Consider the following 25,024-nt stretch of genomic DNA (forward strand, 5'->3'; position numbering starts at 1 on the left):
CTCCTGGGTCCCTACTCACCAGAAACACTCACCCCTGCAGGGGTAAAGTGCATGAATGTAGAATATATCCAACCGACTCGGGTCCTCGCTCTCCAGATAGATCCTATAGTCCAGCTGGTGCCAAAAGGTCCTAGGTGGCCAAATTCCTCCAGGGTCTGAGGCAGACGGGGCCCCAGGGTAGCTGAGTTGAGCGCCCACAAGGTAGCAGGAGTTAGGTGAAATGGAGGGCCCCAGGGTAGCAGGACTGGGCTCTCAGCACCTCTGTTCACTCCACAATCAACAAGTGCTTCAGGTCAAGCTCCCCTCCTCTTACTGCTTGTAACTAGTCACCCAGTGCTTCTACATGGGGCCTCGGTCATGGTGACCGAGGCCCCATGTAGAAGCACTGGGTGACTAGTTACAAGCAGTAAGAGGAGGGGAGCTTGACCTGAAGCACTTGTTGATTGTGGAGTGAACAGAGGTGCTGAGAGCCCAGTCCTGCTACCCTGGGGCCCTCCATTTCACCTAACTCCTGCTACCTTGTGGGCGCTCAACTCAGCTACCCTGGGGCCCCGTCTGCCTCAGACCCTGGAGGAATTTGGCCACCTAGGACCTTTTGGCACCAGCTGGACTATAGGATCTATCTGGAGAGCGAGGACCCGAGTCGGTTGGATATATTCTACATTCATGCACTTTACCCCTGCAGGGGTGAGTGTTTCTGGTGAGTAGGGACCCAGGAGGGGGAGCACCGGACCCACTTCGCATCACTGCACTACTGCATACTGTGATCACCTACCTGCTTGGAAAGTCACATGCTCACCTATTATCACCATTGATACATCACTTGGACTGCTGTCACTTTATCTAAATATTGGATTATTTACACGGACTGTTGCTATCTAGGTCCAATATTTTTTGCATATTTTTTATATATATATATATATTGGTTGGATATATTTTTTCATTATTGGACACTTTTTGGAAAAGATTCCAGCATTTGTGCTGTTTGTCAACACTTTATTATTTTTCATTCAACTTTTATCATATTTATTTGCATTTTTGCATTAATTGTTGTTATGTGTTGCATGGGGTTCTAACAACACCCATGTCATTTATCCTACCGTTGGTACATCACTTACTAACACTAGGAGGCACTATATTCTAGACACTATAATCACACATGTTGTTGAGGTCAATATAGTCTGTATCATACCACCTCTGGGTACTATCAGCCTCCATATAGACAGCGCCACCACCCCCACACCATTGCCAATATTAGTGAGCAGCAAGTGTTCACTACAGCCAGGAGTGACCACCCACCTAGACCCAGTAAACGCAACATCACTAAATAGAAACAGGAATCACTACTAAAACTGACTAAACTAAGAATGAGAATAATGAACACAACAGCTGACACAGAGCAACAATGAAAGGCATTATGTCTGTACAGTGCAGAATAGACCACCACCTAAGGCACATTATTATTTATTATTATTATTATTATTATTATTATTATACAGGGTTTAGATAGCGCCAAGGCATAGCTCCCAACTGTCCCTGATTTCCAAGGACTGTCCCTGATTTGGAACAAAGTCTATCTGTCCCTCTTTCATCCTTATTTGTCCCTCATTTTGGTCTGATCTATATAATTATATATAAAATGCACTTTTTAATCTCTCAAAAAGTGTTTCCCAGTGGATGAAATACAATTTCTAAATTTATTGATCTACCATGTATATTTACCATGCATTCATGCTGGTTGCATTGTCTATCACGTGTTACTTTGTTTATCATGTTACTATTGGAATTTCCCTATGACTGATCGATCATGTTCCCATTATGCATTTTAACACAGTATACTGTATATTACCATGTACCTACTTTGCAACGCATCCATATGTGCCAATAATAAACAGCTTATTTTAATTTACCTACTGATTCGTTCTGCCCTTAATGTTTTGTTTCATTTAAAGTCCCAACCTTCTCCCTTAGTCCCCATTAGTCCCCCTCTGTTCATATTACTAGGGATGGAGGCTTGTGTGCCGGAAGGCCACAGTCTCATCTAAAGTCCCACCTTTCTGATTTTTGGATTTAGCAATCCAAAATCTTCCAGTTTCAACTGATTAGGGATTGAAACACTACATTTATTTACTTTAATATCCCATGTATTATTGGTTACCTACTTCTTATGTCGCCCTGGATTATGTTATTCTCTTTTAGGATCACCTACTACATGTTCATTGTGAGGTGTACCCTATCCGGGGGGTTGAGTTCTGTCACCTCACCACTTGGGAGCTGCGATGCGCACCATGGCGTTCCCCCGTCTATTGACCACGGAGTTGGGGGGACGCACTTGCTACGCATCGATGCCACGTCCCTCACGTACACACGTCCGCCATCAATTGCCGACGCCACGTGATGGTGCATTGATTTTCCATCAGCGTGCGCTAATGGGGAGGAGCCGGGCGCCCGCATATAAGAGATTCTGCACGGCTGTTGCTCTTCTCTTGCACGCTTGACGTGACGTTCAGTGGGACAGACGCTGGCAGGCACGGTCTTCCTCCTTCTTCACCACTTCCACCGTTTACTTTCACTGTTCCCTACTCTTTTTCATCTACCCTCAGGTATTATTACTACTACCTTAATTTTTTCTTTGTCACTAGATCACGTTGGTGGTTTTACAGCCACCACTCTGTATGACTCCACCCACTCTTGTCTCTCACCTGTTTTGTTTTTTTCTATATCTTTAGTCTTATTCCTTTGGTCTCTGCCTTTTCAGCCAAGCTCATTACCCTGATGCATGGTCTTTTTCACATTGTTTTACAGAAGCCCTTTGGGCTCATACTCGTCACTGTATCATTTGAAAAGGTACTCACCACTTCATCACTTTCAACGTCTTGAGATCGGATCTCTGTTGCCGCCAATCTGTTGCCACGTCAGCTCCCGTTGGGGTTACTCTCCTCTCCCCTCTGATCAACATTAATATTTCCTACCCTGTTTTACTTATTAACCCAGGTAAGAGTGTTTGGACCACCGAGTTGTGCTCCCCCTCTTCCCTCTCTAGTTATATACCTCTAACTAGTATCCTTCTACCATGTATCTCTTATTATAGGTATCTTTAGCCCCTACTTGCTCCTGATGAGTGGAAAGTGTCCACGAAACGCGTTGAGCCTACCCCATGGATACAACCATGGGCATTTGAATGTTCGAATCATGTACCACTATGTATTACTTATTATGAATTTATACCATTTTGGATACACTGTTGATCACAGTATTTACTATATGCTACATTATTTACCATGTTACCATTTTAACCTTCCATGATCAATCAGTCATGTTACTACTCTCAAAAAGGATATCGGAGAACTGGAGAAAGTGCAGAGAAGGGCAACCAAACTGATAAGAGGAATGGAGGAGCTCAGCTATGAGGAAAGATTAGAAGAACTAAATTTATTCACTCTTGAGAAGAGGAGAATAAGGGGGGATATGATCAACATGTACAAATATATAAGAGGTCCATACAGTGAACTTGGTGTTGAGTTATTCACTTTACGGTCATCACTGAGGACAAGGGGGCACTCTTTACGTCTAGAGGAAAAGAGATTTCACCTCCAAATACGGAAAGGTTTTTTCACAGTAAGAGCTGTGAAAATGTGGAACAGACTCCCTCCAGAGGTGGTTCTGGCCAGCTCAGTAGATTGCTTTAGGAAAGGCCTGGATTCTTTCCTAAATGTACAGAATTTAACTGAGTACTAAGATTTGTAGTTAAAGTTGATCCAGGGTAAATCCGATTGCCTCTCGGGGGATCAGGAAGGAATTTTTTCCCCTGCTGTAGCAAATTGGATCATGCTCTGCTGGGGTTTTTTGCCTTGCTCTGGATCAACTGTGGGTATGGAGTTGGGTGTATAGGATTGTACTGTGTTTTTTATTTTGTTTTTTTATTTTTTGTGGTTGAACTGGATGGACTTGTGTCTTTTTTCAACCTGACTAACTATGTAACTATGTAACTATATACTATACACATATTATTGATTCACTATGTATACCTATTCGCTGGTTACATTGTTTATTATGTGTCGCACTGTTCATCATGCTACTTTTACTATCTGTCATGACTGACCCTTCATGTTTTTATTTTTTAATTTTAATTTTATTATTAATACCATCACTGCTTTCTGCTGATTACAGTAATTACTATGTGTTACATTGTTTACTATGTCAACATTGGAATTTTGCAGGACCGATCAGTCATTTCTCCATCATGCACTTTAACATATTTATTGACCTACCATGTATATTTACCATGCATTCATGCTGGTTGCATTGTCTATCACGTGTTACTTTGTTTATCATGTTACTATTGGAATTTCCCTATGACTGATCGATCATGTTCCCATTATGCATTTTAACACAGTATATATTACCATGTACCTACTTTGCAACGCATCCATATGTGCCAATAATAAACAGCTTATTTTAATTTACCTACTGATTCGTTCTGCCCTTAATGTTTTGTTTCATTTAAAGTCCCAACCTTCTCCCTTAGTCCCCATTAGTCGCCCTCTGTTCATATTACTAGGGATGGAGGCTTGTGTGCCGGACGGCCACAGTCTCATCTAAAGTCCCACCTTTCTGATTTTTGGATTTAGTAATCCAAAATCTTCCAATTTCTAAATGACTGCATTTTTACATTTCAAAAACCAGTATAAAGTAGTGGTAAAAAAAGCACCTGTGGATTTAACTTGTACAATTTTTTGTATAATTCTCCTTTAAGGGGGCGTGGTAGGGTGTGTGTCCTCTGTCTACATATGTTTTGCTAATAGTTGTCCCTCATTCCAATCTCAAAAGGAAAATATTTGCAAATGTTAGAAGTAGGTGGAGTTTGAGATAATGTTAAATAGTTAGGTTTAGACATGTGCATCGAAATTTGGACAAACTTTTCATTATTTGGAAATCCGTATGCATCTGAATTTACGAATTACAAAAGTAAGGAATTTAAACAAATCCGAAATAACGATTCAAATCTGAAAAATTTGAAAAAATTCTACCGCATGCGAAAACAAATTGACCGAATTTGAGAAAGTAAACTATATATATAATAACATATATAACCATTTTCCAAAATTCGGATTGTGTATAGAATGAAATCAAATTAGAATAGAAAAGAAAAGAATAAACTAGAAAAACAATAGAACAGAATAGAATGAAATATAGAATGAAATCGAATTTGAATAGAAAAGATTAGAATAGAAAAGAATAAACTAGAAAAACAAATATTATATTTTATTCTATTCTGTTCTATTGTTTTTATATTATTTTCAATTCTATTCTAATCTTTTCTATTCGAATTCAAAATCATTCTATACAAAATTAGAATTTCAGAAAATGGTTATATATATAAACATTTTCCAAAATTCGAATTTCGTATTGAATGAATTTGAATAGAAAAGATTCGATTATAAATAAAAAAAAATAGAAAAGAATAGACTAGAAAAACAGTCAAATTTTATTCTATTCTGTCCTATTGTTTTTCTAGTCTATTCATTGTATACGAAATTCAAATTTTGGAAGATGGTTTTATATATATATATATATATATAATATTATATTATATTTTTTCTATTCTGTTTTATTGTTTTACTATTATTTCTATTATTATTAGAATATTATTTTCTATTCTATTCTAATCTTTTCTATTCAAATTGATTCTATATGAAATTAGAATTTTGGAAGATGTTTATGTGTGTGTATATATTGTGACAGGAAGTCAGGTAAATTTGTGGGTGTTGTCACGGACGGGACATACATTTCTGCCTTGTTAGACAATACACTAATTGTTATTAGGCGTCGGCTGAAAAATGTAGCCAGGAAAGGTTTGAGGCAGTTGAAAAACTTCAGCTGTTCAGAATGAGGTAATTAAGGCCTCTATAAGTAGTCCAAAGGATTACCACTAATTGGCTGCATCATTCCTAAGGCTTTGTGAGTAGGAGAGCAGCGTACTGAAAGTCTTCTGAGGAGGTGATTAGAGGAGTGATTTTTCTGTGTGATAAAAATCAAAAGACTATTGTTTTCTGCTGTACGACCTGCACTGTCTGCCCAGCGCTAGGCTGAGCCAGACTCCATAGATAGGTTCCTGTGTGGAAGGTAGACGCCCAGAGTGGCTAGGGTTTATTTTATGTTTGATTTTGTTTATGCTGTTTGGATGCTTGCAATTGTTTTCCAGCAAAATGGAAAAATAAACCAAGAACTTTGTTTTCAACCGTCTTCGACTGCCCATCTGTATAAATTCAGTGTGTGGTGAACCCATCCAAGGGGTCACACACCCCGCTACCGAGCTAACCCCTTACAATATATATATATATATATATATATATATAAATAATATTTTTTCTTTGCTGTTCTATTGTTTTTCTATTTTATTCTTTTCTATTTTTTTCCACTCTAATTCAAATTCATTCTATACGAAATGAGAATTTCAGAAACTTCTAAAATTTGATTAGAAAAGATTAGAATAGAATAGAAAATAATAGAAAAGAATAGCATAGAAAGACAATAGAACGGAATAGAAAAAAATATATAATATATATAAAATTTTACTATTTTCTGTTCTATTGTTTTTCTATGCTGTTCTATTGTTTTTCTATGCTATTCTTTTCTATTTTATTCTAATCCTTTCTATTCGAATGCAAGTATCCTTTAATAGGCAAGTAATGTACTCCAGCCCATTTTTGTGGGCTGAGTGTTGTTTTTGCTGAGCTACTCAGACCCACCCCCTAGTCTATTTTATATAGGGTTGCCACCTGTTTGGGATTCACCCGGACAGTCTGGACTGAGAACCCAGACACATGACTCAAAATTCAGACTGTCCGACAATATTCAGACAGGCATGTGGCTTGGAACAGGGCCTGACAGGAGGGTGAGGGGACACTGCGCACATTAATATTCTCTTTGGAGTGCTCAAAGGTGCAGAGGGTCTGTTACAAATTACAATCATATAGTGTATACTGAAAAAAAAAAAAATACTGTGCGCCGTTAAAGTGTTCGGGTTAGACTTAAAGGGGTTGTAAACCTCCATGTTTTTTCACCTTAATGCATCCTATGCATTAAAGGTGTTGTAAAGGAAAAACATTTTTTGCCTAAAATTAATGTCTGCAAGGTAGACAGACAGAATAGTGTAATGTAATAGTGTATTCTGTTATAAAAACGAGTAAATACCTATTAAATTCCTTCATCTATATCACCTCCGGCATTCTAGTTTCTGTTCTCTCATTCATCTCCTGTTTTTCGGCGCTCGTTCATGTAAGAGCTACATTTCCCAGTATGAATTGTGGCACGCCCAGTAATTCACACCTCCTTGAAGTCTCTAACACGTAGAGAGCATCCTGCCGCACAGATGTAGTTCCCAGGAGGGGGCGAGCATGTCACTGACCACCGCAGTAAAGCTTCCCTTCACGGTGGTGAGTAACAATCAGAAAAGCAGGAAGTGAACAGAACAGAGAAGAAATAGAGCAACTTCTGAGAAAAAACGAACAATGAGGAAGTGAAAAGAGGAATGTCTGCAGGTGCTTATTATGAAAAAACTTTTTTCCTTTACAACCCCTTTAAGGTGAAAAAACACCTTGCACTGTCCGGTCCCCCAGTCCGGTTACTTGAGCCCCAAATTTCAGTGGGTGCGATCCCACGTTGCTCTCTCCACTGCTTCTCGGCTCTTCATTGGATAGATTGATAGCAGCGCAACCATTGGCTCCTGCTGCTTTCAATCAAATCCAATTAAGCAGGCGCAGGGGGGCGGGGCAGAGTCATACACTCGGCTACTATGGATGGCGACTTTATGACACAGAAGCGCGCCCGCAAGGTAACCCCCTTGGGAGAGAGCTTTTCAGAGGGGGTTATCTATTGCGGGAAGGAGCCGTGAGAGTTGCCATGGGACCCTAGAACAGGAGGATCGGGGCCACTCTGTGCAAAACGAACTGCACAATAGAGGTAAGTATGACATGTTTGTTATTTAGAAAAAAAAGTGAACCTTTAGTGTCACTTTAAAGAAAAAGTGGCAACCCTAATTCTACACCATTCTTTCTCAACTTGAGTGCTGTCTGAGTTAGTTAGAGGCGCAATGGTATCCTAGTTAAGGCTCTACATGTTTCTGTTGGCTCCTACTCTAGGGTGACCACTGTCCCCGGACCAAGTCTGTCCCCGGATTGGATTTAAACAGGGGCTCGGGCAATTTCAAAGACAGTCAGTGTAGAATAAAAAAAAATATATGTAGCGCACCCTTACTTTCATTATGGGCGCTACGCTAAAGTTAATGGGGAATGGGAGGGTTAGTTTACTCCCATTCACAATCTGTGGAAATTTGGGTTGTTACCAATTTCAGAAATTTTCCTGTAGGTCGGTCTGCGCTCCAGGGGTGCGTTATCACCCCTGGGCAGCAGTTGGCGCTAGAGGGGTTCTGACAGACCCACCTTCCCCAGCAGCCAATCAGAAGAGTTCTGCACTCGTTGGGCATGCTGGGGGAGGATATATCTGTGGCAAGGGCCATTGTTCTCTGTGCTGTGCAGGGCCCCAGTTCCAGGTGCGGTATCCACCTTCAGGGTACGCGCATCTATGGGCCCCGCCACCGTAGCCTGCTTCACTGAGGTTATGCACCATGCGGAGCCACACCCTAACACTGAGAGGGGCCCCAGCAACTTGCTGGGTCCTAACCTTCTGCTGAAAGAATCCTAAGCTGGGAGCTGTGCAATTGGGGATCGGCTCGGTGGGAACCTAGAACTAGAGGTTGCCCAGGAGGCATGGACAAACCATTGGGGATCCGGTCGCCATGCTGCATGACAGGTATGCTTAAGCTGTCAGTTGGTGACACAAAATCTGAATTGACTGGGAGGATTCACTCATCCTGATCTCACATATCTAAAATTGACAAAGCCTGTATCAGAGGCTCTGAGTCAGGCCGGTGGTAGAGGTCTGTTCCTCCCAGTGATCTTTAAGTGGCACTCCGGCTGCTAGGCCTGTGATAGTCGCCTGTCCGGGGGCACTTTACCCACCCTGATCGGGGTGGCAAAGAATTGAGTTACATTATTGCTAAGAGCAGGCTTGCTCTTTTTCACATCCAAGGCCTGATACCAAAGTTTTCTCTACGCTCATCAACCTTTCTTTATTGTGTGCCATGTTGATGTTGGCCATGTTGGGCCTTGGAATAAAGCATTGAAAACTCATTTTGTGTCTGGACACTTGCTCTTCATCTGCACTCACGGATGTCACCCTTAGACCAAGCCAAGAAGGTAATTCAATATGCCGATCCCAAACTAATCAGCGGTTCCTTGGGGGGTGAGCGCTACATACATGAATTGCACACCCACGCTCCGCCGCTCAGTCTAGCTTAGGGTGGTGTATTTTTTCCATTATCTTTGCCCCTATCTGATGATCATGTGCTGGTCGGAGAAGATGGAATATTTCTTCAGTTTCGGGTGCATGCACATTCAGCCCTATTTGCATGTTCTTCTGCCTTTGCCCAAGTACCGGCCAGTTGCCTGCCTTCTTATCTCCTTGCCTTCTTTGACGGAATGATCTTCCTCTGCTCCCCGCCCAGTAGTAGCCAGGGCCCGAGTAAGACTTGACAGGCTGTGAGGCGGATGGTGGTGGTGACGGGCACAAAGTCGCTGATTGCTGCCATTACTAGTAAAAAAAAATATATGTCCCCGGGTTTCATTTAGAAAATCTGGTCACCTTATCCTACTCTGCCGACATACAGTATGGAGTTCTGCCGGTCTCAGCCCTGTATAGTATATAGGGCTGAGACTGGTGGAGATCTGAACTGTATGTTGGCAGAGTAGGAACTGACAGTAAAGTCCAGAGCCCTGGATGGGGAAAGCTTCTTCCTGAGTCCTGACCTACCCTGCCTCCCCCTACATTTCGGGACTAAACAAACAGTTCACCCAGCAGAACAGGTGTGGGTAGAGTAAATCTGGATTTATTAAAAAGGCTCAATGTATGTACAATATACATGTGTGTGTGTGAGTTTATATATATATATATATATATATATATATATATATATATATATATATATATAATATAATATAATATATATACACACACACACACATTGCGTTGTTATACTCCTGAAGTGTTGTCATGGTCTTACCTCTCTCCTGTCTCCTTCGTTTGACATGTGCTGGCGGCCATCTTGGTTTCTGGGTCTCTTGTAGCCTCCCACCCTGCGGCTCCTCCTTCCCACTGGGAGGAGCTGGATGCCTGGCTCATATATATATAGGAGGTCTGTGGCTTCAGTTCCTTGCTTGGTCCTCCTGTGTTCACATGCTTCTAAGACTGCTGCTGCTTCTGGTTCCGATCCTGGCTTCGTCTGACTTCCCTGCTGGTTCCTGATCCTGGCTTCGTCTGACTTCCCTTCTGGTTCCTGATCCTGGCTTCGTCTGACTACCCTTCTGGTTCCTGACCTCTGGCTTCGCAAGACTCTGCTTCGGTTTCACCATCCGTTTGGACTTTTGCTTTACAGCTTGATTTTCAATAAAGCCTTCTTATTTTCACTTATCTCTTGTTGTACGTCTGGTTCATGGTTCCGTAACAAGTGTCCACACAAAGATCTTCACATACAGGTCTCCCTTAGGAGTTCTACTCACCAGATGCCTATGGTGTAATCAGCCTTGAGAACTCCTGTGATCCTGCTGGGCTCCTTCAAATGGTATGCCTAGGATGTATCCTGGAAGACTCTAAATATCTTTCCTCCTATTACCAGTGTCTCTCGGTGGAGTCGAAGGGTAATCAAGGGCAGAGTATGATCATGGAAAATAAGCATAGGAAAGGAACATAGTGTGATATTGCTTTTTATTCAAACCAAGCCCCTCACAAAATGTTATGCTTACAATGTAATAGAAAAATACAGGCACATCAGATGTTAGGACTATTAGCTCACGTAGATATGTTGCTTGTCAGCTCAGCTCCAGCTGACAAGTTGCTCGTTCTATACAACTGCTGTCTGTATGGGTGTAGACTCGTCGTGTAGCCACGCCCTGACGCGTTTCGGGATTGGTTCCCGTCTTCAGAGGGCGTGACCAATCCCGCAACGCGTCAGGGCATGGCTACACGACGAGTCTACACCCATACAGACAGCAGTTGTATAGAACGAGCAACTTGTCAGCTGGAGCTGAGCTGACAAGCAACATAGCTACGTGAGCTAATAGTCCTAACATCTGATGTGCCTGTATTTTTCTATTACATTGTAAGCATAACATTTTGTGAGGGGCTTGGTTTGAATAAAAAACAATATCACACTATGTTCCTTTCCTATGCTTATTTTCCATGATCATACTCTGCCCTTGATTACCCATCCACTCCACCGAGAGACGCTGGTAATAGGAGGAAAGATATTTAGAGTCTTCCAGGATACATCCTAGGCATACCATTTAAAGGAGCCCAGCAGGATCACAGGAGTTCTCAAGGCTGATTACACCATAGGCATCTGGTGAGTAGAACTCCTAAGGGAAACCTGTATGTGAAGATCTTTGTGTGGACACTTCAGGAGTATAACAACGCACAGGAATTACAATGATTTTAGAGACTTTTTTATGCTAATGCGTTTTTTTGGTAAATGGACTTTGTATTATCATTTCAGTGAGGTTTTGTGCTCTTCTTTTTCACTCATGGTATATGATTGATTTGGAGTGACAATTGCTCTCACCAAGGGTGAATATCTATCACCATAAGCAGAGGGGTAATTTTAGATTTTAGATTTTTTTCTTTTACCTGAGCGCTGTTAGTGTTTCCATATAGAGACATCTTTCCTCATTTCTAGCATTTCTTTTATAATAGCTGCTATTCTGCCAAAAACTACCACTTCACATATCTCAGCAGATATCACACTATATCCATAGAGCGCTTGGATCAGTACTATCTTCGGATAAATTCTGATATTTTTTATATATATATATATATATATATATATATATATATATATATATATCGTATTTATCTTCCTATAACGCGCCCCGGCGTATAGCGCGCACCCCCAACCTAGAAGGAAAAAACCTGAAAAAAAAAATACTTACAGTTTGGATGCCCCTCGTCGGTATCTTGCCCCTCGTCCAACGCGTCCATCGGCGGCCTTGTCCGGTCTGGCGTCCTTCTGCGGCCATCGTGGTGTCCTCCCCACTGTGTTTTTCAGCCGATCCCTGCTTCCCGCACTGTGCTTGAACCACTCCGCCGACATATACCGAGCGCAGAACACTCGGGTATAGTCGGGCAGGCTCGGCTCCTCTCGCGTAAAGGACGTACAGGACGCACAGGACACGACCGCGAGCCGAGCCTACCCGACTATACCCGAGTGTACTGCGCTCGGTATATGTCGGCGCAGTGGTTCAAACACAGCGCGGGAAGCGGGTATCGGTGTATATCGTGCACCCACGATTTTGCCCTGATTTTAAGGGCAAAAAAATGTGCGGTATACGCCGATAAATACGGTATATACACACACACACACACAAGTTTATGTATGTATGTGTGTATATGACTTAATATTTAAAGGGGTTGTAAAGGTAAAAAAATAAATCCTAAATAGCTTCCTTTACCTTAGTGCAGTCCTACTTCACTTACCTCATCCTTCGATTTTGCTTTTAAATGTCCTTATTTCTTCTGAGAAATCCTCACTTCCTGTTCTTCTGCCTGTAACTCCACGCAGTAATGCAAGGCTTCCTTGAGGGGGGAGGGGGCGAGCAGGACAGTCAGGACGCTCTCTACGTTGCAGATAGAGAAAGGAGCTGTGTGTTAGTGGGCATCCTAATGCCGCGTACAGACGGTCGTTTTATGCGATGAAAAAAAACGACGTTTTTAAAAACGTCACTTTAAATGACCGTGTGTGGGGGGAAACGTTGTTTTATGTCTTGTGAAAAACGACAAAAAAAAATTGAAGCATGCTTCAATTTTGTGTGTCGTTTTTCAAAACGTCGTTTTTTACATCACAGAAATTGACCGTGTGTAGCAAAAAACGACGTTTAAAACTACGTTTTTACACCCGCGCATGCCCAGAAGCTAGTTATGAAGCGAGCTTCAATGGAAAAACGTGGTGAACGTAACCTCGCTTTGCTAGAGCATTGTGAAAAAAACGATGGTGTGTAGGCAACTTCGTCTTTGAAAATTGAAGTTTCAAAAACGTTGTTTTTTACTTCACAGAAAACGTTGTTTTTTTACATCGCATAAAACGACCGTCTGTACGCGGCATTACTCTCCTGTATTCCAAGGGAGGGGGCGAGCACGACACTCCACATCAGGGAGAAAGCCTCGTATTACTGTGTGGATTTACAGACAGAAGAACAGGAAGTGAGTATTTCTTAGAAGAAATAAGGACATTTAAAAGCAAAATCAAAGGATGAGGTAAGTGAAGGAGGACTGCACTAAGGTAAAGGAAGCTATTTAGGGAATTTTTTTTTACCTTTACAACCCCTTTAATATTACAAGGACTACTGCTCCTCTGAAAAGCTAGGATCACTTTTCAAAGGCACGTTTCACACCCACACCGCCTGTTTTAACTCTCTAATGGCCTAGCTCTGAGGAAGGGCGGTCAGCGCTACCGTGTTATGGTCCTCCACATGTCCATGCACTGTGGGCCTGATTCCCAAAAGAGATACGCAGGCGGAACTGCTGTTCAGTCTGTGCCTAACTTTGGATACGATCCTCAAAAGGCTTTTTCCAAAGTTAGGCAGAAAATCTGACATGTGTAAGACACTTACACGGTCAGATCTTAGGATGCAGTACCGCATCCGCCGCTGGGGGCATTTCTCATTGAAATGCAGCTTTGAGTATGCAAATGAGGACTTAAGCAGATCCACAACGCTTTTCATCATTGTGATTACTGCGTAAGTTCCGATTTGCTTGCGCAAAACTAGGGCTGGTTTTACAATGTGGAAAATTAGTCACACCTTGTAAAGGCCCATTCAAGCGACGGCATTTGGTATGCATTCCTGAGGGAGAACTCCACGGCAATTTGTAAATTCAAAACCGGCATGGGTTCCCCCCCCAGGATCATACCAGGCCCTTAGGTCTGGTATGGGTTGTAAGGAGACCCCCCTATGCCGAAAATTCGACGTAGGGGGTCCCCCTACAATCCATACCAGACCCGTATCCAAAGCACACTACCCGGCCGGTCAGGAAAGGGAGTGGGGACGAGCGAGCGCCCCCCCCCTCCTGAGCCGTGCCAGGCCGCATGCCCTCAACATGGGGGGGTTGGGTGCTCTGGGGCAGGGGGGCGCACTGCGGGCCCCCCCACCCCAGAGCACCCTGTCCCCATGTTGATGAGGACAGGACCTCTTCCCGACAACCCTTGCCGTTGGTTGTCGGGGTCTGCGGGCGGGGGCTTATCGGAATCTGGGAGTCCCCTCAAATAAGGGGGCCCCCAGATACCGGCCCCCCACCCTAAGTGAATGGATATGGGGTACATCGTACCCCTACCCATTCACCTAGAGGCAAAAAGTAAAAGTTATTAAACACACAACACAAGGGTTTTTAAAATAATTTATTAGTCTGCTCCGGAGGCCCCCCTGTCTTCTTTATTAGCTCTAATACCAGGGGGGGCTTCTTCTTCCACTCTCCGGGGGTCTTCTCCGCTCTCCGGGGGGGGGGTTTCTTCTTCCGCTCTCCGGGGGGGGGTCTTCTCTGCTCTCTGGGGGGGTTTCTTCTTCTGCTCTCCGGGGGGGGTCTTCTCCGCTCTCCGGGGGTCTTCTTCTCTCTTCGCCGCTCTCCGCTGTTGACTCGGCGAACCCCGGTTCTTCTGCAGCTGTCCGGTGCCTTCTTCTTCAGCGCTGGCTGCCTGCTATCTTCGTGTGTTAGCTCAATTACTAGCAGGCAGCCAGCGCGGTCTTCTGTGACGTCAGGTTCTTCTCTTCCCTTCTTCCGATGTTGACACGTCGCCTCTTCTCACTGCAATGATGGAAGCGCGCCTTGCATCCCATTTATATAGGCATCACCGTCCCATCATGCTCCGGTAGGTACCCACGTGGTGGGTGCACGTGGGTAGGCACCCACCACGTTCCCCGACAACCAACGGCAAGGGTTGTCGGGAAGAGGTCCTGTCCTCATCAACATGGCACCCAACCCCCCCATGTTGAGGGCATGCGGCCTGGCACGGCTCAGGAGGGGGGGGCGCTCGCTCGTCCCCACTCCCTTTCCTGACCGGCCGGGTAGCGTGCTTTGGATACGGGTCTGGTATGGATTGTAGGGGGACCCCCTACGTCGATTTTTCGGCATAGGGGGGGTCTCCTTACAACCCATACCAGACCTAAGGGCCTGGTATGCTCCTGGGGGGGGGAACCCATGCCGTTTTTTTCTTTGAAAATTGGCATGGAGTTCTCCCTCTCAGGAATGCATGCCGAGCGACGCTGTCAATTTTTCTTTTTTGTTTTTGTTTTCCCGGCGCTTTTTTTTTTTTTCACCTGTCGCAACTTTAGTGTCCCGTCGCAATCCACAAAGCCCGCCGTAAATTACGTTCGCGCGCTGCACGTCGGGAAAATTACGTCACACGCATGCGCAGTACGGCCGGCGCGGGAGCGCGCCTCATTTAAATTTCAAACGCCCCCCGGAGAGGAGGACCGCCTTGCGACGGAGGCACTTAAGTTACATGGCCTGAAATTTCTAGGTAAGTGCTTTGTGGATCAGGCACTTAGGTAGAAATTTTAAGTCAGTGTAACTTAACTGCTGAAAGTTAAGTTAGGCAGCTTTTTTGGGAATCAGGCCCTGTGTTTTTATGGCTTATTGAGAGTTTCACTTTGTGAGTTCCCACTTTTATTAATTTCTTAACCAATAAATTATCATTGGTAATGCACTGGGTGTGCGCGCTATTCATTTTGTTTTTCTTGTAGTTTCAATCGGATTACCCCACCTGAGGAAGGCAGCATCTAACATCCATCCAGTCTTGGCATACCATTTTACCGTTTTCCCTGTTGCCTTCTACTTCAGAGGGCCCCTTAGCACTGGAAGTGACTGTGTTTTTGTGTATGTTTACATGAGTGTGTGTATGTTTGTCTGTATGTTACTTTTAATCCTGACCCCTAATACTGTACGAATCCAAACTGCTTTTTTTAAGCCAGTGGGACTGCTTTTTTTAGGGCTCATTCCCAATATCACAAGGACTGCTGCTCCTCTGAAAAGCAAGAATCACTTTCAGAGGCATTTGACAAGTGGTATTATATCACCTCCACACCGCCTGTTTTAACTCTCTAAATGCAGCACCTCCATGTTGCAACCAGATGCAATATATACAGTTGTGGCGCAGTAAGACCCCCGGCACTGCGGTAGTGCCTGTCAAACGAGACAGGGGGTATAATTCCTGCCATGGCCGCAAAGCAAGAAGTCGAGGCAGCAGCATGTCTACAACCCCGGCCACTGGATCTGCAGCTAAATGAGGAGCAGTTGGGGTTGTAAAAACGTGGCTCAACTGCATGGTTTTACCCCCCAATCTCACATGTGAATGAGCCGTTAGACTTGGCTGCCTTAAAGGGTCACTAAAGGAAAAAAATGTTTTTGCTGAAATGACTGTTTACAGGGTATAGAGACATAATAGTTAACTGATTCCTTTTAAAAATGATTAAAAATAGATAAAAACCAATCATATAATGTACCTACAGTTTAGTTTAGTTTTTGCTGTTGTTTCCTGGTTCTCTGATGTACAGAGCCAGAGAGCCAATAGAGGGCAGTGATGCTTTGTCTAAAATCCCTCAGCACCAATCCAGTTTCGTTTTACAAACAGTAATTACACCTCTTTGTTTAGTTACCACAGTTAGAAATCTCCCAGTACTGTGGTGATCGGGAAACAGACAACCAGGAGGTGTCCAGAACAGAGAGGAATTACAGCAACATCAAAGCAAAAACGAACAATGACAACATGAAACCAGGACTGCAGTAAGGTAAAGGAAGCTATTTAGCTAAAAAAAAAAAAAAAATCCTTTAGTGACCTTTAAGACTGCAAAATGCTTTTAAAGGGCAACGTGACTGAAAAAAGATTGTGAATCACTGCTCTGCACAACATAAAGGCTAATGAATCTGTAGTTCCAAAATAAGACCTGGGAAGACCAATCAGACTCATTGAAAACAAAGGAAGGATGTACAGTATACCAGTTCTAAGTTCTAAATTTCTGACAAGATCAGAAGGTATATTTAGGCACTTATCGAACAGATATAACAAAATGCTTTCATTGTAGGGTAACAGGTTCAAAGGATACAAAGTAAGGATCATTGTTAAGGTTCATATACACTTTGAGGAGGAATGAAATTGCACAAACGTTATATTTGGTTTAATTACCTCTGCTTGATTTACACTGATTGTATCAGTGTTGCTTTTGTTAATTGAATGAAACACGCCTGAAAAAAAAAGCAAAAGAGAGCAAAAGTTAAATAGAACACACAATCAGGGGACAGCTGGGTATGTAAAAAACAACACTGGAATTCACAAGTCATGTCCAATAAAATACAGTAAATGTGATAGCATACACAGGGCCGTCTTTAATATGGTTTGGGCCCTGGGCAAACATTTTTTTGGGCCCCCCTCCAGCTTATTTTGGGCCTGGCTGGTTCACATGTATGTGTTTTGGCGGCCCTCATTTGTGCAGGCACAGCAGCCCATTGATTTGAATGGGCTGCCATGCCTTTGTTTCCTGCAGAAAAAAGGTGCATTCAGCATTTTAAAAATACAGTTGCCTTGAAATCCATTCTGCTTTTGCACCATGCTACTTACCCTCAGTTCTTGCACACACAAATGCACTGTGTTTTTAAAATCGTGACCTAAACGTCTAAAAATGCAGCAAGTTTGACAGTGCGGGAACTGCAGATAAGTCACAGCAGACAGCAGAATGGACAGACAGTGCTGTATTTCAGTGCTTGATGGGCATAGGTGTGCCGTGTGCGCAGCCTATTACATGAGGCATGCGCTTTTCTTTGCAGGAAACGCAGGCATGGTGGCCCATTCAAATGAATGGGCTGCTGTGCCTGCGCAAATGTGGGCCGCCAAAACACATACAACATACATGTGAACCAGCCAGGCCCAAAATAAGCCCATCAAGCAGTTAAATACAGACAGTAATGCCATGTGCTCTGAGGCCTTACTCAGCCTGGACTGCAGGTCTGGTCTGTGATTTAAAGAGTTCCTCTATTTTACACATGGCATGGGGTCCCATGGTGCTAAAGCAGAATGGACAGACGGTGCTGTGAACCCCAGGCCATGCCATGTGTAAAATAGAGGAACTTTTTAAAACACTGACCAGACCTGCAGTGAATCATCAAATATTATGAAGACTTTGGGCACACTCTACAGAAAACTTCTACTTACAATATAGATTAGCAAACAGTGACATACCTTGAGGAGCAGGACATGAAGAAGTCAGCCTCGGGAAGAGCAAACTGGGGATGTTATAAAATCACATTCTAATTCACTTTTATATACAAGCAGCACCCAGTGGCAGGAAGGGAGAAGTACACGTCTAAAGGGAAGCCAGGGGTGCTGTACATTTTAAAACACTGGGAAGGGAAGCAGTACTGGCACTGGCTGCGTGCCGCTGATGATTTTCAGCCTGATTTGTGGGCAGCACAGGGGCTTAACAGGCGGCTCTGCTTTGGGCCCCCAACAGTGACAGGGCCCTGGGCAGCTGCCCCTGTTTGCCCTATGGTAAAGACGGCCCTGAGCATACAGCAAGCTACAGGTTTTTTTCAAGGAGACATTAGGGTTATTATTATACCCCCAATGTCACCTCTGCAATCCCTTGAATCCAAAAAGCACGCACTGTACAGTGACATGAATGAACTGTACTTTTGTATACTTAAAATAAAGTTCAGTGAAAAATAAAAAGGGAGCTAAATTGCTCACCAGACCGCCCCCTACCACAACCAGAATGGACAGCTGCTGAAAAGGAAACAGCTGTGGTTTACCTCACCATCATTTGTCCATTGCGTCTGAATACAGCTTCATTGAAAACTGATGCAGAGCTTATTACTAATGTTCAGATAAATGAACACCTGAGTAGCAGTGATCATAACATGATTTCATTTGATGTTAGCTGTAAGCAAGAGATACATACAGGAAAGATAAAAACACTTAATTTCAAGAGAGCAAATTTTCCAAGGATGAGGGCTGCTCTCCAGGACTTGGAGAGAATATTGGCATCGATGAACACAGAACAGAAATGGGAATTCTTCAAAAAGACCGTTTATGAACTCACTGCAAAGTATATTCCCATGGGCAATAAGTTTAAAAGGCTAAAGATAAAACCTATGTGGCTCACGGTCAAAGTTTAAAAAGCTATAAACAATAAGAAAATAGCTAGGAACACTAGTGTCGTTTAAATGTTACAAAGAATATTAGGCCCCGTACACACGAGAGGATATCCGCTGGAAACGGTCCGCCGGACCGTTTCCAGCGGATAAATCCTCTGGCGGATTTGGATCTGATGGCTGTACACACCATCAGATCGAAATCCGCGCGGAATACATCCGCGGTGACGTGTCGCGCCGTCGCCGCGACGATGACGCGGCGACGTGCGCGACGCTGGAAGGTAAATACTTCCACGCATGCGTCGAAACATTACGACGCATGCGAGGGAGGGGAGCGGACGGACTGATCCGGTGAGTCTGTACAGACGACCGGATCAGTCCGCTGGACTGGATTCCAGCAGATAGATTTTGTAGCATGCTACAAAATTTTTATCCGCTGGGAATCCGTCGGCTGGATTTTTATCCGCCGGGAAATGTCCGCTCGGACGTACACACGACCGGATCTATCTGCTGGAACTGATCCGCGGATCAATCCCAGCGGATAGATCCGGTCGTCTGTACGAGGCCTAACAGGATATGTAAAGAGGAAATCAAGGATGCAAAAATTTAAAACAAACGACAGATCGCAAAAGATAGTAGGACAAGCCCCAAAACATTCTTCAAATATATTAATAGCAAAAAGGTCAAGTCTGAGCATGTAGGCCCTTTACAAAATAATCTAGAGTGGGTGACTGGGGACAAAGAGAAAGCTAATTTATTAAATGCTTTCTTCAGCTCTGTGTATACAATGGAGCATGGGGGAGCTCATGTCCATAATGGGGGTTGTAGTGACACAGCCCCAAATCCACAATGGCTCAAAAGTCATATGGTCCAGAAATATTTAGACAGAATAAAGGTGGATAAAGCACCTGGACCAGATGGCATCCACCCACTGATCCTAAAAGAATTGAGCTCTGTAATTTCAAAGCCATTGAATCTAGTTTTTAGGGACTCATTAATGACAGAAATAGTACCACTGGATTGGCGTAGAGCCAATGTGGTACCCATATTTAAAAAAGGAACAAAGGGCCAGATTCACAAAAGGGATACGACGGCGTATCTGCTGATACGCCGTCGTATCCCTGTTTCTATCTATGCGACTGATTCATAGAATCAGTTCCGCATAGATATCCCTAAGATCAGACAGGTGTAATAGTTTTACACTGTCGGATCTTAGGATGCAGTACCGCGGCCGCCGCTAGGGGGAGTTTGCGTCGTAAACCAGCGTCGGGTATGCAAATTAGCAGTTACGGCGATCCACAAAACTTTTTCCCGTCGTTACGTCGCCGCAAGTGTTAGTTTGCTGTCGCAAAGATAGGGCACCTTTTACAAAGTGTAAAATTACTACACCATGTAAAAGTATACCCGTCTTTCCCGCGTCGCTTTTGAATTTTTTATAAAAAATTTCCCGGCGCAAGTCTTTTTTTCACGTCGCGATTCACAAAACGTCGGTGCGTCGTAATTTCGCGCAAAGCATGTCGGGAAATTTCCGTCGGGAGCATGCGCAGTACGTCTGGCGCGGGAGCGCGCCTAATTTAAATGGTACCCGCCCCATTTGAATTGGCCCGCCTTGCGCCAGACGGATTTAGGATACACCGCCGCAAATTTCCAGGTAAGTGCTTTGTGGATCGGGCACTTAGACAGAAAATTTGCGGCGGTGTAACCTAAATTGGTTAGGTTACGCTGCGCCCGGGCTACGTGAATCTGGCCCAAAGTCTTTACCAAGTAACTATAGACCTGTTAGTGTTAGGCCGCGTACACACCGGCAAACATGTACGATGAAACCGGTCCGCCGGACCGTTTTCACCGTACATGTCTGCCCGGGGATTTCTGTACGATATTATTTTGGGAACAACTGCGCTAAGGTAGAGAGTTTAGGATTAATAAGCAGCAATTAAATTGTGTATAAACAAAGTAAATATATAAAAAAGGAAGATTAATTGCGCTAAACCAAAAAATGAACATATGTTAATCAAACATATTGAACGTGTACTGAGGTGCATGTGCTAAAAAATTCTTAGATTAACAATCTGAATTTATACACCATTAAAGTAATCCCATGTGATCAGAGGGCCCAAAGCCACCTGGCCCTACTGAGCAATGCAATATAGTGAGAATTGCCACGTAGGCGTGACAAATTATTAAATAAATTGGAATTAAAGAACCACAAATAAGTGAATAAAGTCCATAAACTTCAATTTAGAGATGAATGTGATAAATCCAAGTGAAAATGAAGACACCCGTGAGAGCTTTAAAGACGCTGGTTGTAGCATTAAACGTGAATCCACCACCGATCACACAGCTGCTTACCAGAAATCTAGGTCCTGCCGGACCACTATCAACATGTCTTTCCACCATAGATGTCAAATCCGCAGAAAAGTTCACCACTTGCGCTGGGACCATGCCGTGCTCAATGATGAAAAAACACAAAACAGGCTCCACATAGCATAAATCCGGGTGAATTTATTTAAAATAAAGTAAAAACAGGTATACAACTCACATTTGGGTTGATAAACCAAGCAGTTGGCCTGTAACGCCGGCCGGACGTATCAGGAACAAAAGCCACTCGTTGGAGAAATGAAGGGGATGGCGTCCACACGTCACTCACTCCACCCGACGCGTTTCGTGAGAAATCACTTCGTCTCGGGGTACGAGTGGCGTGGGACGCCACCCCTCTTTATAGGAACACATTAGGCTATCAAACAATCGAGTCATAATTACCAGGCCCCGCTCCGGGATCCCCGCGCACGCCGGAAGTGTAGCAGATCAACATCCGGGTCATTGGGTTGTCCAGGACTCAATGCCCATAGGACGCATAACAGCTCCGCCCAAAGGGGGCTGACACCTATGACGCGCGCATCACTCACCAAGGCGAGGCATGACGGGACCACCCTCACAGGGGCGGGACTGTATGTGTCACGGCTCGAGTGCTTGAAGCTCACATTAAACAGTTAGTGGCAGTAAATATCAACTTGTGCCCATGACTACACCTCGTGTGTCATGGAGCATCATCGAGTTAACCATTCAATAAAGAGAATTTAAAAAGGAATTAAAATTCAATCAAACCACCTTCAATCGTAACCAAGCCTCACTGTGGGTCACTCACGCATGCGCCGGACCAACAAAACCCAGTGGTTGCACTCCACAGGGCCTTGTACTAGCCATTCTCAGGACAGATTCACCCGTATCATAAAGGGATGAGTGAGAAAGTCGTGGCAGTGTCACACAGTGAGCTCGACATGTTATTATATGGCCCATATCCAAAATTAAATTCAGAGTATAAGGGACATGTGTAAAATTATCTAAACTTAATCAAAAGTTAAATCTTGTACATATGTGAAAATATAAATATATTAATTAGTGATAATTAAATTGATTCTATTATATGGGCAACCACAATAATCAAAGTCCCATATATTACAAAATGTGATCACTATGGATCTTAAGTGAATACCCAATAAACCCCTATACGGGGAATATTCAATTAATAAAAACTAGTACATGATTCAAAACAATTAATCCCAATCCATAAATCAACATAAAAATATATAAATCTAAAATTTGGAAAAAGGGGACTTGCCCTAATATCAATGAAGGCTGTCACCAAACAGTGTATCCATGATTAGTTTTTTCCGTCAGAACAGAAAAATTCAATCCCCTGCCAGAGAAGTCTCAAAACTGACCACCATGGACTAAGCATTATTTATAAATGCATTAATGTCAGTGTCCACGTTGAGGCCATGAGGAAGATATGTCCTCAATCTGTGGATCCATGCCATTTCAGTCTTCGAGATCTCTCTAATTAGGGAACTCCCCCTCCAGTTCGGTTTGTATTTATCGATACCCACAAACAAAGTCCCCTCTGGATTTCTATGATGAACCAAATCATAGTGTCTCGAAACCGAATGGTTTGGAAAGCCATTTCTTATCTTAGCTATATGTTCGTTTAATCTGATTTTTAATTCCCTCTTGGTCCTCCCTACATACTGAAGCCCGCAGGGGCATTGGAGTAAGTAAACCACCCCCTTACTGGAACAGGTAATGAATGGTTTCACTTCATATGTTCGACCAGTGCTAGTGGAGGAGAAATGGGTGATCTTCCGATCTCGACATTTATTTAGAGAACACACCTGACAGTTTTTGCATCTGTGATAACCCGTAAGGGTTTGCCAGAAAATTCTTGTTTCGCTAGGGGGGTCCTGGACACTTGGGGCCACACTGGCTCCCAAGGAGGAGGCACCGCGAAACACCACAGATGGTCTTGCTGGTAACACAGGTGCCAGTACAAGATCACTTTGCAGTATATGCCAGTGTTTTCTGATTAAACGTTTAATATTTTGATGTTGTACTGAGAAAGTAGTTATAAATGGCAAAGAGGAGACTTTGTTTTCCTGTTTAGTCTGCACCTTTAACAGGGATTCTCTCTCCATGTTACGGGCAGAGCATACCGCCTGGTCCAGTATCAACGGGTCATACCCCTTCTCAAGAAATTTGTTTGATAGAACAGTTGCCTGGGTATCGAAGACTTCAACTTCTGTGCAGTTGCGTCTGATTCTGGTGTATTGTCCCTGAGGAACTGCCTTTAGCCATGGACCGTAGTGGCAACTGTCCACAGGAATGAACGAGTTCCTGTCTGTCGGTTTAAAAAAAGTACTCGTGACAAACCTGTCACCCACTATGCCAATGTTCAAATCCAGGAAATTTACCAGAGTCTGACTTGCAGAAAAAGTGAATCTGATGCCTCTAACATTATCGTTAAGGAAACTCATAAACACGTCCAACTCGTCTCTATCTCCATCCCATAGGAGGAGGACGTCGTCGATATACCTGACCCAAAGGGCCACTTCGGGTCTTTGGCAACCATCGACGACGTCGTCCTCCTCCCATTTGGCCATGAAGAGATTCGCCAAGCTGGGGGCATATTTAGCCCCCATGGCCACTCCTCGGTCCTGGCAAAAAAAACAGTTGTCGAACCAAAAATAATTGTGACTTGCTGCAAACTGCAGCAAAGTCACAATAAACTCAATCTGCTCTGAGACCAGAGTTGAATCCTTGGTTAGGTAAAATCTTACAGCCTCAAGACCTAAGTCGTGGGGGATTATGGTGTAGAGGGATGTCACGTCAGCCGTGACCATCCACACACCTTCCCTGGGGGCCATTCCCGATAGCAGGTTAATGACCTGCTTCGTGTCTCCAATGAAGGAGGGTATCTTACGCACCAGAGGTTGCAAATAAAAATCAATGTACTTGCCCACCCGGGACGTGATGGAATCAATCCCACTGACAATGGGACGTCCCGGGGGGCAAGTTTGATTCTTATGAATTTTCGGGAGATAGTATATCACCGGTGTGCGGGGAGCCACTGGTACCAGGAATAAACTCTCCTTTTCATTTATAATCCCTTTCTGAAGGCCTTGATCCACAATAGTCTCCAAGTCGCGTTTGTACTTGACTACCGGGTCACGGCTTAGAGGGGTGTAAGTGTCATCGTCGTCCACGATGCGGTGCATCTCTGCAACATAATCGCATCTATCTAGGACGACGATGCCACCCCCTTTATCAGCCGGTCTAATGACAAGCGATTTGTTAGAGCATAACGAATCGAGTCCGATCTCAAGGTCTTTATTCAATTTTGCCCTCCTGATTTTCATATTATCCAAATCTTTAAGAACAACGTCCCTGAACATCCTTATACTCGCTGGTAGGGTACCGGGATTGAACAATGAAGCGTTGGATAAAT

At 43.7% G+C, this 25,024-nt stretch overlaps 1 protein-coding gene across 1 annotated transcript in view; it reads right to left on the bottom strand.

Moving 5' to 3' along the window:
• Positions 1-25,024, bottom strand: part of CAPN9 (calpain 9) — a 1,050,568-nt gene that overhangs the window by 13,859 nt on the left and 1,011,685 nt on the right. Inside the window, exon 19 of the mRNA XM_040350717.1 lies at positions 17,285-17,343. Coding sequence (XP_040206651.1) covers positions 17,285-17,343 — 59 coding nt within the window. The remainder of the gene's footprint in view (positions 1-17,284; positions 17,344-25,024) is intronic.

Source organism: Rana temporaria, chromosome 4 (assembly GCF_905171775.1).
Source record: "Rana temporaria chromosome 4, aRanTem1.1, whole genome shotgun sequence".
Classification (NCBI taxonomy): domain Eukaryota; kingdom Metazoa; phylum Chordata; class Amphibia; order Anura; family Ranidae; genus Rana; species Rana temporaria.